General features: G+C 42.3%; 1 protein-coding gene across 1 annotated transcript in view; it reads left to right on the forward strand.

The window, feature by feature from the left end:
- Positions 1-398: 398 nt before the first annotated feature.
- Positions 399-15,285, forward strand: part of LPIN2 (lipin 2) — a 37,651-nt gene continuing 22,764 nt past the window's right edge. The window contains exons 1-6 of the mRNA XM_079982921.1: positions 399-552; positions 9,067-9,267; positions 11,142-11,237; positions 11,657-11,958; positions 13,152-13,259; positions 14,891-15,014. Of these exons, the coding sequence (XP_079839047.1) occupies positions 9,076-9,267; positions 11,142-11,237; positions 11,657-11,958; positions 13,152-13,259; positions 14,891-15,014 (822 nt within the window). The 5' untranslated portion in view covers positions 399-552; positions 9,067-9,075. The remainder of the gene's footprint in view (positions 553-9,066; positions 9,268-11,141; positions 11,238-11,656; positions 11,959-13,151; positions 13,260-14,890; positions 15,015-15,285) is intronic.

Below are 15,285 nucleotides of genomic sequence, written 5' to 3' on the forward strand. Positions count from 1 at the left end.
CACAATGCACACGCTGGCGCTGGCTACTGTATATGCACTCTGGAAGGGAGATGCACCCGCCGCGCTTGCAAGAGTCTGCAAGCAACAGATCACACGATCCACTTCAGGAGGAAAAGAAGAAGAAAGCTCCTCCCTGTTCCTGCCGACGCCGCCACTGCCACTAATTAGCCCGGGTCGTTTTACATCGCAGCAGGGTGGAATGCTGGGCGCGCGCTCGAGAGAGAGAGAATACCGTGGCCTCCCGCCCCCGCCCCCACTCCTCGTCACGTGCGCCTCACCTCCCCCCCCCCCCGCCTCCCCCTGCTAGTTGGTGGCTTCGTCGCGCAAGAGAGCGAGGGGGCGCGAGAGCGGGAATTTCCGCCGGGCGCGCGCGCTCGCTCGCGTGCGTCACCCCCCCCCCGCCTCCTCCTCCTCCGGCGCCGCGCGCTGGCTGCGTTTCCAGCCCATTCAGTTCATTCAACCGCCGCCTCGAGCGCCCGGTGGCTGGTCCTCGCCCTCGCCAAAGCCTCTCTCGCTCTCCTGCCTCCATCCCACTGAGGGCGGACAGTCAAGGTAGGCAAGGAGGGGGAGCCCCCCTGACCTCCTCGCCAAGGCAGCCTCGGGGAACCGGGCGGCTTCGAGGGGCCACCACGTCCCCGTCTCCCCCCCCCCCCGCCACTTCCTCTCCAGCTCCGCGTCTGGTGCTGAGGAGGCTCTGCTGCTGCTGCTGCTGCTGCTGCTGCTGCATCCTTCCTTCCCTCCTTCGCCCGCGCGCACCACGCGCCCCTTCCCAGCGTCGCCTTCGCGCCTGGGTCCCTCACCCCAACCAGACGCCGGAGGAGCTCAGGACTCGCGGCTGCCTCCACAGCTGCGCACGGAGGAGGAGGAGGAGGAAGGAGTCCCACCGAGGTCACAGGGCGCAGCCGCGCGCCTCTCCTCTCTTTCTGGTCCCCACCCCCCTCCCCTGCTTCCAGATAGATGGCGAGGGAGAAGCCCGTTTCCCTTGGCCTCGCGAGCCCTGTTTGCTTGCTTGCTTGCTTGCTTGCTTGCTTGCTTGCTTGCTTGCCAGTGCATCGGGGAAAAGGAAGCTGGTGGTAGGAGGTGACCCACGATCAGTGCCGGCTGTGGTGCCTTCCAGCAGAGAGGGAGGGGTGGGGGTGTAATCTTCCACTGTTTGTAGCATAACTGCATGCATTGTACGGGGTTTTTTTATTGTCATCAGGGCAGTGTTTACTCAAGAGCAGCCACTGAAAGCAAGCATGCAGGTTTTTAGCGGCCCCAGATTGCAATCCTTTACATAGGGTTTGCAGCCCATTGACTTCAATGGGATGTAAAGTAAAACTGAGTATATCTGGCTTTTGGTTTTCTTGAATTCATGTGCTTTGGTTGCTTGGGTTCTGGATGTAGCTGTCTGCTCTCTGATTCAAACCTATGGTTGTAGTGCCTGTGATGCATGTAGCTCAGTGGGTTGTTAATGCTTCTGTGACGGTTAATGTATGTTATGAGCTGGGACTCTTGTTGAACTGCTACTTGAATGAATGAATGAATGACTGAATGAATACATAATGTTGAAATCATGCTGAAGTCTTGGTTGAGATTACCATGAAAGCCTGGCACATTATTTATGAATTTGAAACCGCTAACATGTGCTAAGACTTAATCATACTATACCAAATGCCTAGCAAATCTTCTAAAATCTTATGCTGTTAAATCTAAAACAGCATTTTTTAAAAATAAAAAAGTAGAACCATGTGTTTTAGTCTGAGATGTTGTAAATATTGACATATTTTATGTCTTTCTTTAGCAATGGTGTATGTTAAAGAAAACTGTCTGATATGTTTACGCACAGTGTTAGGTCATGTTTTACTTTTACTTTTACTTCTGATAGTAGGAGGTACAGCCACATATCTATATGAAGGTACTCTTGGGTCTCTGCCTGATTGCCAGAGCAATCCAAACACATGGCAGGTAGCAATGGAGCAGTGTAGCTACCGCAACATCCAGAGCCCCATCATTCAAGTTGGCCTATGCAGAATGTGGAGGGGGAGTCACAAACTGTTCCAGGGCACGCCAACCTGGACTTGATGTAGCAATCTGGCCTGAATTGGACCCGGTGCCACCAAGTGATAGTAGTGGAGCTGGCTTGGGATTCAGTGGCTCCCAGGCTGGCTGAGCCCTTTCTCTGGGGCACCCTGTTTTGGAACATTCTGCAGACTACCATTGGTAGAAAGCTTTCCAACAGGTGGAACAGGGATATCTGTACCAGCTGAGTAAAGCTAGTGTCACTTCTTGGGCAGAGCCTGATGGAGCTGGTCTAGTCTGGGCTTTCACCCCCCTGTAGTGGATTGCAGATTTGGGTTAGTGCATTACTTATTCATTGGGGGGGGGTTTGACATTTAGGATCCTTTCTAATGAGCTAAAGCCCCCAAATTTGATATATATGTAGAAGTAAGACATCCTGATTACTAGAAGTATCTGAAAAGGGAACACTTGTACACCTCTCTTTGAAAACTGGAGGCTAAAAATGCACCCCAGATTGTTAAGGTATTTCCAGACAACCTGAAAATGTAGAATTTGGCACACAGATAGCCTGAGGTATTTGAATTACTTGGAAAGTCTAATAAAAAGATATTTGCACAACTCTTCCTAAAAAGAGAGACAGTGAGTGTGTCACCAGATGGTTAAAGCATTAACAGCGGGGGGGGGGTCTTCTTAAAAAGGTATATAATGCTCAGAACACCTCATGAATACAAAAACCTGAAAATGAAAACATACGCCTACTATTCAAAATAGGATATAAAGTTTGCCTTCTAATAGGGACCAACATTTTAACAAATTTAGTCTGCATATGCACCTTGGAGCTGTGGAACTTCCATTGCTTCTTCAGGTTCGATTTGGGAAAGTTCAACAAAACACATCTGTACTTGCACAGTCAAAACTTAATTTGTGAGTTCTTTAAAGTCCATTTGTTGGTTCTTTGTGCCACCATGTTGCCAACAACCTGGCCTTTCTGCAGCACTTCTTTACATCACCCCATGACAGTCTCACAAGTTCATGTTGTGAGGTTTGAGTTTCTGATTGTAATAAAAGGTGGTTAAGTGATTTTTCCTGTGCTATCTTAGGCAGAAGTTAATCCTATTGAATTCAGTGAGACTTACTGACAAGTGAGAGTGTGTAGGATAATGGACTTACTGGTTTGTAAAATTTCCATCATGCCTGTTGCCATAAAGTAGTCTCAAAGTGACTTACAATAGTAATAGAATAGCCCCATTATCAGTCTTAGGATACTTTGATGAAGACACATTGCATTATTTTCAGCGCAACATTGTCTGATGCTTGTTAAGAATATAAGACTTGTCTTCTTGAATCAGATTAAATTTCCATCTTATCTTGCACTCTGTCTTTAGCATTGCAATGATGCTGAATGAAATACACATACCCTATTGTCCTTCCCTCCCCCTATGTTTGGTAATCAAATGTACATTGTCCCTGGATAATAAATTTTCATTCTTGGTTATTGTTAGTGAACTTCTGCGAGAAATGATGCTGATTAGTAGAGTTCTCTCTGTTATCTCTAGGATATGGACACAGGGATTGGAAGTCCTAATACAAGCTGGAGTTTCAGATGTCTTAAGCACTCATCACTGCTGATGTAAAGCTGCCTGTTGATCAGTTCTTCATTATGAAGGGCTGAAACAGATATGTTATTCACACAATTAGTAATTCCCACTTCATGACTTCCATTAAAAAAAAACAAAAACCACATAGTTGCTAATTATATAAGTAAAATCACATTTACTTTGGTGCTTTTGCGGATCAGAGATAAACCTTGTTTATTTCTTGAGTCCTAAAGAGGAGAGAGACCATTTAAGGCTACACAGTAAAAGGATGCACATTGGTTAGCTCTTTCTAGATGAAATAATAGGACAAAACACACAAGGGTTTAGTCAGTGAGGCAAAAGAAATTTCAAAACGCATGTGCATCTGTTTTATTTGTCCTGCGATCTTAAATGAAAACAGGCAATAATTGTGCTTGATTAGTTCTATTACAATACCCAAATTCAAGCTCATGTTTCTAGAATATGGCATGATTGCTGACTTCAGACAGTCTGGTTGCCCTACTTCTCCAACAGGCACACAGAGACTGCAATCCTGTGAACCCTTTGTATGGGGTAAGCATTATTGACCACATTGGAATTCTGAGTAAAGATGCATAGGATCATATATTAGTCTGCGACACCCCCAAGCTCCTGGAAAATAGGTAAGAGGAAAGTTTTGGGAGAGCTAACTTAAGAAATTCCACATTTTGGAAGCCTCCCATATAAAAGCTGCCATGATTCTTGCCTCCTGAATCTGAACCTATGGAGGCCTTGAATGTCGTGACCTTATGGGATGAAATGGGGTGGCCACCATAGTATGGCATAGGTATATCACAATATATGTGCTTTGGTACAGTGGTAGAATACTCTTTCCCATGGTATCTGATCCTGGATAACCCACCAATTACCTTGCTAGAAAACTGGTTGACACTGTTATTGGATGAGATGCTTCCCACAAGTAAAAACAGTTAATTCAGGGTACGAGATGGAACATCATAAACACAGACCTCCTAAAAATATGTTTAGACAAGATCCTTTCTTTGGACATTAAGCAGTGGACTCTGGGATGCCTGCCATATCCATACGAACATTGGCTTCCTGAGCTTCATGACAGAAAAAGAGAAGGGTTAGTGGAAACAACTAGAAAACATATACCAAGAAAATACATGAGGCTAGCATGTGTTGGGAAGTCAGCACCCTGATGAGCTCAGATGTTGTCAATTGACTGTTGTCATTCAAAGGTATAAGCACCTGTGGAGATGCTGGCTTAGTTATGCCAGAAGGATGAGAATTAAACAGTTTGCTACACTGTGAGTGGGACGCGGGTGGCGCTGTGCGTTAAACCACAGAGCCTAGGACTTGCCGATCAAAAGGTCTGCAGTTTGAATCCCCATGATGGGGTGAGTTCCCGTTGCTTGGTTCCTGCTCCTGCCAACCTAGCAGTTCGAAAGCACATCAAAGTACAAGTAGATAAATAGTGCCACTCTGGTGGGAAGGTAAACGGCATTTCCATGCGCTGCTCTGGTTCGCCAGAAGCGGCTTAGTCATGCTGGCCACATGACCTGGAAGCTGTACGCCGAATAAAGCGAGATGAGCGCCGCAACCCCAGAGTCGGCCACGACTGGACCTAATGGTCAGGGGTCCCTTTACCTTTTACACTGTGAGTAAGTGAGGTGAGTCTGAATGGGAATGGATGATGCTAGGGGGAAGAGGAGTCCTGCTGACTTCTGGTTTTTGCTCTCTCTCCATCTCCCTCCCTCTCTCTCTTCCCACTAATTCACCTCGCCTTCTGGGCACATTTACTTCACCCATAGCATTTGTCAAGAAAGTACAGCTGACAGATAGAGGAGATTAGATCTCTGGTGTTTATGGCACAATGAGATGGGATTACAAGTGTTAAAAATTAACATGCTTTGTTATTGAAAGCCCTTCACAAGCTACCTAGAAATTAAATAATGAAATGTGCTCAAAACATGGGCTGAGACAAATGTCTTCTAATAAAAACTTTGGCATAAGAGGGACATTTTGGGGGCCCTTCAATCTTTACCGGTAAAACCCTTACTATGGTTGTGCTCTACAGCCCCATTAGTTGCCACTTTGGTGCCATATTTTGTTTGAAAAATGAGCCCCTTTATCCTAATAACAGCTAATCAGATTTGGCTGTGCGATTATGTTGATGTTGGTGGCGAAGGAAGGTGGTTTAGAATGTGGGCATTGTTTAGTTTGCCTTTGGTGATGTCACAGTTGCCAAATCTGACTGGCTGCGTGATGTTACAAGGAAGTAGAAAAAGGAGATTTTTGAATTTTAAAAAATGATGTCCAGCCATTCAAGGCTGTGGAGAAGCAGCGCACAACGTATTGCTGCTGTCCACCAAATGCCAGATATATGGGCTTGTGGGTTGCTTGACATGTGTATCAGGAAGTGCACCTTCTCTCTGCAGTCCAAGAAAAAAATGTCCTTAACAATGAGTTGGGGTATACACAAGTTATTGACCCTTTTCCCATGCATTACTTGAACTACCTAATTAGACCACAGAAGGGTTGGTTTGTTGTTTTTGTTTACATGCTGCATTTGTTTATTTGGTGCTATCACAGTGATAACAGCAATCTAACAGCAATCACCCTGGCAATACCTTGAGGTTCTTTTGTTTTGCCTTTCTGGTACAGCAAAGCGGTAATAATGTTCAAAATGTATTTGCAGTGGTAAATAGCACGGAATCCTTCCCCTGACTGCAAATTATGGTGAAATTATCATAGTGATATTAAGCAACTTTATTTAAAACACTTCAGTGTTTGGTGCTGTTTAGTGTTCTGTTGCTTGGTTTTATTGTGTGCACCTGCTTTTTTCTATGTAACCTACCCTTGAAACACCTGGTGATTAAGGGCGGGAAAGAAATAGTATTAAGTAAAGGAATAAATAGTTTGACTAGGGTTTATTATAGACAGAGGAACTAGTTGAAATAGGTGGACAATGACAGGGAATTTTCAATGTTTTCAAGAAATGTAACAACATTGCAAAAAAAGGAAAAGAAGTTGTTTCTTTTGGACTGCTGCTTGTAAGATAGTAACAAAGAAATAGCTTAAAGTACTCAAATTTCATGCAAGTGAATCTACATGTATCTGCAATGTTCTATAACACTACCACACCAGCATATACAAGAAGAAAGCTAGAAAGAAAAGAAAGACTTGCATTTTTTAAAACAAGGATTAAGAAATATACAAACTTTCTAAGTTTTAGTCAGAAGCAACTTTTTGGACATCTGAACACCTGGGGTGTGTGAGAGTTTCCCTATTACAGTGGTACCTCGGGTTAAGTACTTAATTCGTTCCGGAGGTCCGTTCTTAACCTGAAACTGTTCTTAACCTGAAGCACCACTTTAGCTAATGGGGCCTCCTGCTGCCGCCGCGCTGCTGAAGCATGATTTCTGTTCTCATCCTGAAGCAAAGTTCTTAACCCAAGGTACTATTTATAGGTGAACGGAGTCTGTAACCTGAAGTGTATGTAACCCGAGGTACCACTGTATTGACAAGGGCTTTGCATTATGAGAATACAATAATGAAATTGTTTATACCAGTCTGGTATTTTACCACTCGCCTAGTTGCAGTAGGCAACAAGGAAGCCACCACGGGCAGCTTGCTTCATTTCTGTGCTGGGTGCAGAGGAAGCAAAGGGCACTCCCTCACACCAAGGCACTGCCAGAAGAGGAGCAGAGTGTTGTCTCTCTTCTGGCAGCCTGCGAGCCACTCACCTGCATATAATTCATTTGCTACAGCACCCAGGTCAAAGACAAGGGTGATACATGCAAGGCGGCTTCTCTTCCAGACTCCACTGCCTACCTGTCCTTTTGTCTGCTTCTTTCCTTCACCTTCATCCCAGCCCCCTTCAGTTAGGTATCTGAGCTCATACCTTGCATTTTGTGACTGGATTGATTGATCTGTGATTCCATCCCAGTGCTCCACTCTTCCTGTTATTTCAGCTGCACTGTGCATAGCAGCTGACAGCAGTTGACCTATCCTTTACAGTGTGGACACACCCATGGCCATGCACCCTGCTCCCACATTTGGACTATGGGCCAGATATGAAAAACAAAAGCTAACACGAAACCAGGTAGAATAATGTCTGGGGGAAGCCAGAGAAAGCTGTGGGCGCACAGAAAGAAAACCTCTTTCTTCCTGTTGGCCTGTGTTATGTCCTGAAGTGAGCAAGCATGCATCTCCTGCTTTCACCTGCCCACTGACGGAATGCAGTCTGTAAATTCAGAAAAAGGCATGTGCTAAGCAGGCCTGGGATTAAGTCAGATAGGAGAAATCACATGGTAAATAGAATGAAACTAATATCATGTGACTCGGAATGCAACATCATTGCCTATCACTGTAAACAGAGCATGACTGGTTATCTCTAGCAGTGAAGGACAGCTGGGAAAGCCCATATAGTAAAGATACCACACACGGGCTTTCTTGAGATTAGTTGTTTTTAAACTGCACCACTATTCTGTAAGAAAGCTGAGGAAACATTTTCAAACCTTTTTATTGTAGAAAGAAATACTAGTAGCAGTCTGTTCTTATGTTAAGTGGTGCTTTAACATTGAGTAAGCATTTAGGTTTTTGACACACGCACACACACATACTGGTTTACTAAAATAAAATAAAAATATTAATTTGGCATAGAGTCAGTCTATAACTCTTATTCCATTATCCAATGGCTTCATCAGAGTGTTGTACATTCTGCCATGGTACAACAATATCAACTGCATACACACACACACACACACACACACACACACGTGCTTTATTGGTTAGCAATTTATGTATGCTTGCTCTGCTACTTGCTGCATATTTAACTATTACTTCACCCTAGCTTTTCATTACTTGACATTCCAAAAAAGCACTTAATATGGAATGCCATTTATTTTATGCAGCACACATGCACTCACATGCAAAGTAACCCATTGTGTACAACAATCCAAGCTGGTTATTAGCTCATTTTAGAAACTGATTACTGAGATACCGTCAGATAAAAGAACAAAACTAGAACAGTAATAAATATCTAGTTCATATAACTGGAACCAAAATTTTAAGGACTGGGCTACAGGATCATACCATCCTCCCACCTTCTGTCCATTTTCCCCTGCCCTCCTTCCTAGTTTCATCATTAGATGCTCCTAAACTTAGGACTAGTTCACACATGTATGTAGTTTTCTGGATTCATCTACACTTCATTAGTAAACACTTGCTGATAGGCAACTGAACGTTTGAGCTATGGAGATTTATTAGTGACGTTTATCAATTCCTAGAACTGTAGAAGCTGGAAACTGATATACTGAATATGGCATATAAAGATAAGCTGTGTGTGGGGATCATGGTCTAGAAAAGCTTCTTACATTTTTATGCTAGTGACTTGGAGAACTTTGGAATTTTCTTATGTGCAACCATGACTACCTTTTGCCTAAATTTTGATTAATTGTTTCAATCAATTTCTTCTTTGCAGCCTTAAATTATGAATTACGTGGGGCAGCTTGCAGGCCAAGTTCTGGTGACTGTTAAGGAACTATACAAAGGAATCAATCAGGCAACGCTCTCAGGATGCATTGATGTAATTGTAGTTCGGCAACAAGATGGCACATACCTTTGCTCCCCATTCCATGTCCGATTTGGAAAGCTTGGTGTCTTACGTTCGAAGGAGAAAGTTGTGAGTATCATGAATGATGGGGACCTTGTAATGAAAACTATTCTGCAGTTTCGTCTATATAAATCTATTTTTGGAAGGGGGAAGAAAGCTGTAAAGGGGAATGGATGCATTTGAGATTTGATACAGGATGACTTGATTTAAATCAAATTTCCTACTGATACTATATTTCTCAAACAATGGTGCAGATCTGAAATCTAAGCCACTCTAATTTATGACTAAATAGAGTATTATTAACCTTGTTGTTTTATTAGTACAACAAAAACTTGCATCTCTTGTTGCGTGCTATATATTTTGCATGCATTTCTCTTTTTAACCTACAGAGGAGGGGGATGTCTTTAAACTATTATAGGGCTGATCTTATGACTAGCAGCCATGAGAGTTTGTGAGGTTAAGTATGAAAATATAGGAACTGTTGACAGCAAATGTCATACATTCATTTGGATTTGTCTGTCTGAATCTACTGTTACTCAATTTCACTGGGAAACCAGTGCCTTCATAGTAATGGGAGTTCTAGTAGAGAGGGAGGAAAACTTTTCTGTCCACTTTCTCTACACTATGCACAGTTTTATAAACCTCTCTCCCATGCTTCTCCTTTGCCATTTTTCTAAAATAAAAAGCTTCAAATAGTCAACTTTCCTCAGGCCCCTGATAATGTTAGTTGCTCCTTTCTTCGTCTTGTCCAGCTGTACAAAATCATCCTTCAGAAGAGAAAACCACAACTGTGCACAGCATTCCAAGTGTGGCCACACCATATATTTATACAAAGGCATTATGATACTGGCAGTTTGATTTTCAGCCTCTCTTTTTTAATAATCTCTAGCTTTGGTGGGTTTTATTGGGGGGTATGGAAACTTCTCACTCAGCAGACATGAGTGGATGTTTTCATTGAGCTATCCATAATGATCCCTGGTTTTCTTGGTTAGTTGCTGCTAGTTCTGGCGTAAAATGAATGAATCTCCTTAGTCATGTTTAGGAACGCTAGTGAAATGAACAATGAGTCAGTGTTGTTGCTCCGGATGAGCTACTCAGGAAGGTGACAAGGAATGAGTGCTTTGTCATAGATTCAGCATTAGGTGACTCTGTCCCTGCAGATCACATTTGGCTTTGGGCAGCTAGGTTGCAGCTGGGCCAAACAGCTGCTGATACATGATACAGCAATGGTCACAAACCTGGATTACTTTAAAAGTCATGGATTTAAAATTCATGGAGGATAAGGCTTCCAATAGCTGTTAAACATGATTGCTGTGTACTACCTCCAGCATCCATGACTGCATGCCTCTGCATACCAGTAGCACAAGTAGGGAGAGTGCTTTTGCTCTCTGCTTGGCAGGGGGTTGGACTCGATGGCCCTTGTAGTCTCTTCCAATTCTATGATTCTGTGATTCTATGTCCTACTTAATAGACTTACCATAGGCATCTAGCTGGCCACTGTGAGAACAGCAAGATGGGGCTTGACCTTAGCCAGCAGAACTCTTCTTAACTTCATTCTTGCCCAATCTCACTGGTTCATATGAGGTATGATGCAACCTGCTTCTTTCTCACCTCTCTCTCTCAGCTTTGCTGAAGGAAGTGGCTGTAGTTGCTCTTTCCTGCCTTTCTCAGTTTCTGTAGCATGTGTTGGTTTATGCTGGTGTGGTTGTTACCTTCTTCCAACTTCACAAAGTTTAGATATACTGGGTCAGCTTGTCACAGGTAATGCATGCTCTGATCAAAGTGGGTAGACAAGTACTAGAGAGTATGTCGATCATTCAGTCTTTACCCATTTCTCAAAGATTAGAGGGGTGGGGATGGATAATGTAAAGAGGCAAAATATATTTTAATTTTTGTGTGTATTTTCATTTTCAAATTCTGAAAGGGTATTGTGTGTTCTACAGATTGATATTGAAATTAACGGAGAAGCAGTTGATCTTCATATGAAACTGGGTGATAATGGAGAAGCTTTCTTTGTGCAAGAAACAGAAGAAAAATTTGTAAGTAGCATAATTTAACATCCATGTCTATTCTGACATTCTGTTGTACCTGTACATATTTTATGTAGTAGGGAGGAAATTGTGTATTGGGAAATAAGGATTTCATATAATTAAGCATTTTGAATTTAGGAGCCAGGTGTTTCTTTTCCTCACTTTTTTGACGTACATGAGTGAATACTGACATTCCTATTTAAATGACAATGAAAAGTCTTAGGTATGTCTGTTGAGTTTCTGAACATTACAAAAAAGGATCTGGAATTACCGCCATTTACATGGGAATTTATACATTCACTGTGATTTCAATATACTAATTTAGTATAAATTCCAATATAATTCCAATATAGTGAATATTGTAATAGTTTAGTAGTGCATACATAATGTATGTAACTGTTATTCTTGCCCAAATCATTTTTTTTTAGGAAAGAGTTCCTGCACATCTTGCAACATCCCCAATACCTACAGAAGACCAGTTCTTCAAAGAAACGGATGATCACTTGCTGAAATCAGGTGACAATGAACGGATGTGTCTAAGCTCAGAAATACTACAGATTGTGGAAGCAGAGCCTTTTTTTCCCTCTGGGTCAGTGAAGAAGAAAAAGCGAAGGAAAAGAAAATGTAAACAAGATGCCAAGAAGGAAGATCAGATCTCGGCTCCTGGAACTGAGGAAGGCTTTGAAATGGAAATTAGCTCAGATGATGAGAGAAGTATTCTGCCTCTGAGGTAAAGTTTTTAAAACTACCTTCTTATTTGGCTAAACTGCTGAAATATAAAAAGCTCAGTAATTATATTTGTTTTATATTTGGCAACAGTGTGAAATACTACCAGAAAAAAATCCCCCAGCTGTTTAAATGTTCAACTAAATATTTGGAAATTCAGATTTGGAGTTTGTAATAACTTATATCTACTTATAAATCAGAAAAGCAGATAATAAACTAGGGGGTGGTCTTTAGTAAGAAATATGCTGATATGGCAACTGAATGTTCTAGTCACACAGTCAGGCACTGATAATTACCCATTCGGGTTGTATTTCTAATGTATTTCTAAAGCAAATACCTGCAATAAATATATAATTTTAACCTGTATCTAAATAATAATAATAATAATAATAATAATAATAATAATAATAATAATAATTTATTATTTGTACCCCACCCATCTGGCTGGGTTTCCCCAGCCACTCTGGGCGGCTTCCAACAAGGATGAAAAATACACTAATTGCATTACGTAAGTTTTTAATTTGTAAAGCATTACTTTTGAGAACACTTAAACCCCATTTCTCAATCGGAAAATGTTTCATGTATTGTAGTTGCTGGAGGCTTTCTAATTTGTAAGTCATTAAATATGTTTGTAATTTTTTCCCCGAGCAAGTCTTGGTTGTGGTGTACGAGTGCATGCACACACGCAACAAACTAGATAATCATGAAGGGTGAGACCCACAAAGAAAACACAGTCTGTCATATGAATAGGGAAGTCAGCACCAGAGTGAATGTGATCTAGTTCTCATGGTTTTCTATCCAGCCTCCATCATAACATACTACATACTATTACACATACTATTACATACTTCAGCCACTTTCTTCCAAGAAGCAAAGGCTCTTTAATCCTTCCAAGCATGTGTACAATAGTGAACAGCTTTGGCATTCAACAAAAAGGAGAGTTCTTCCAAAGCTCCTGTTGCTGTTTACTCTGGGAGAAATGGAGTTAGAGCCCTTTGCTTGTGTCTCAGCTCCTATGGATGTGAGTCAGTGGGGCTGGATCTCCAGGCCTTGCTCAAATCAGAATATGGACCATGTTGAAAAGTTGCTTACGGGATCTATTGGTTTCTCCTCAAGTTGCTTGGAACTCTTCAGTTAAAATACATCACCAGGGTTGTTTCTGTGAGCCCCCTTTTAAATATACTCTCATCTCCACAGGAACCCATCAGATTCTCCACCAAAGGATGAAGAGTATAAAGAATCATTGATTTACCACGCAAAGGACCATTACCCTTTATCAGATGGAGACTGGTCTCCTTTGGAGAAGTAGGTCACTTTCACGTGTCACTCTTTTTAATGTAATGAACGGTGGTGTTACAGCACATCTGGGCAAACCCTGGCTCCTATGGGACTCTCCAGGGTATTCCCTGTGATCTCTGGGACAGAGAAGGAGAAGAGTTGGGCTCCTCACTCACATCTGTGGGTTTTTCCAGGCTGAGGATCCGGAGCAAACTGGGGAGGGAGGGAGGGAGGGAGGCAGGAGCAGAGCAGGCTGGAAGCAGTTGGAGGCTAGGCATCCCAAGGGAAGATTGACTGGCAGGGAGAGAACCCTGAATGATGGAAAGCGAGGAAGAGAGTTGGGGAGAGAGAAGGGGTGGTTGGTGGTGGTGGTGGGGAATGTGTGCACCACAAAGCATGCACGAGAGAGAAGGAAAAAGCAAAAAAAGGGTTGTTTCCCCCCAGCTTTGGCCCCAACCACTGCTGATATGTCTCTCCCCCCTGGCACCACATGCATTGCACATGCCCCCCACATCCACCTAAACATTAGGAAGAACTTCCTGACAGTAAGAGCTGTTCGACAGTGGAATTTGCTGCCAAGGAGTGTGGTGGAGTCTCCTTCTTTGGAGGTCTTTAAGCAGAGGCTTGACAACCATATGTCAGGAGTGCTCTGATGGTGTTTCCTGCTTGGCAGAGGGTTGGACTTGATGGCCCTTGTGGTCTCTTCCAACTCTATGATTCTATGATTCTATGAATGTTGCTCTTGACTCAGAACAGATTGCCTACTCTTGTAATAGAGATCAATACTTCTTGTGAGGCTTTTCTGGCATAAACATTACATTAGGCATAACACTGGACTATTGAAACATGGGCAATACTTTTGTGGCTTGCCATGTTTCTATGGATAGTGCACCCTGGCAGTTAATTTAAGCTGTCCTCGCCCCAACCTCTGATACTAGACATTTTTCAGAACCTCTTACCTTAATAACACCTGGAACTTCCATGTGGTATTAACTCTATAGACACTTTTCTTCAAATCGGCTGAGAAGAACTAGGGCTTCTTTGCTGTGTAACTGACCAAGTAAATTATGTGGGGAAGGGGTAAATGGCAATAGAAATGAGGGTGATCTATGATCACAATGGGAAAGTCAGTGGCTTTTTGCCTGCCATCTATCTCCTTGATTTGAACCTATGTCTTGAAAACTGCTTCCTTTCAAGAAAAAAAAAGTAGGCTGCAAATGGACCAAGAAATCTAACTTGGTTTTGCAAGTTTCCATAAATATACTTGAATCACATATCATGCTTTGATTGGGAGTCCTGGATGTGCTTACATGAGTACATACTTAGGTTGAAAATGTGCTCAGTCATTTTTGTTTTAAGCCTGCAGAATAGGAATATATTGTTGAGAGAGAGAACTTGCAACTATAATTATTTTGCCTTGTGAGAACAGTTATGTTGAAAATGTCTAAAAAAACACCTAATGAAGAAATCTGTTTAGAATGGCCAACATTAACTACTTTATTGTGATTTTTAGTTTTCTTCTCCTGTTGCCTCACAGTCTGAAAGCCCAACTTGGCTTTCTGTATAAGTGAAGCTTTGTTAAACTGGAGAAAACAGTCCTTGAAAAGATCTGAACAACTCATGCCTTGAAACACAATAGCTTTGTTTTATTTTGACAGCCCATTTAGCCAGCCAACTTGTCCTAAAAGTGATTCAGAACTTGAAGTTAAGCCTACGGAGAGCTTACTCCGAGCAGAGTCTCACATTGAATGGACGTGGGGAGGGTTCCCAGAATCTACCAAGGTAAAGTTATTTGCAAATACAGGTTTTTGGAGTGAAGGTTTTGATAATGTCGTGAGATTTTCTTTTATAGGTTAAAAAGTAGCACTATTATGGAGACTGTTCCAATAGAAATAGCACGAAGGTAGCTCCCTCTTGTGGTTCATTGTTGGTACTTCTCTAAAAGGAGGCGAACTTTCCAGCATAGGCTGTGATTGACCACAGGAATCTTACATGGCTCCTGCTGCAGAATTTTGTGCAGTCTAATGGTTAGTGTTACAATGTAAAAACACCT

This window comes from Podarcis cretensis (genome assembly GCF_951804945.1).
Source record: "Podarcis cretensis genome assembly, chromosome: 7".
In the NCBI taxonomy this organism is placed as follows: domain Eukaryota; kingdom Metazoa; phylum Chordata; class Lepidosauria; order Squamata; family Lacertidae; genus Podarcis; species Podarcis cretensis.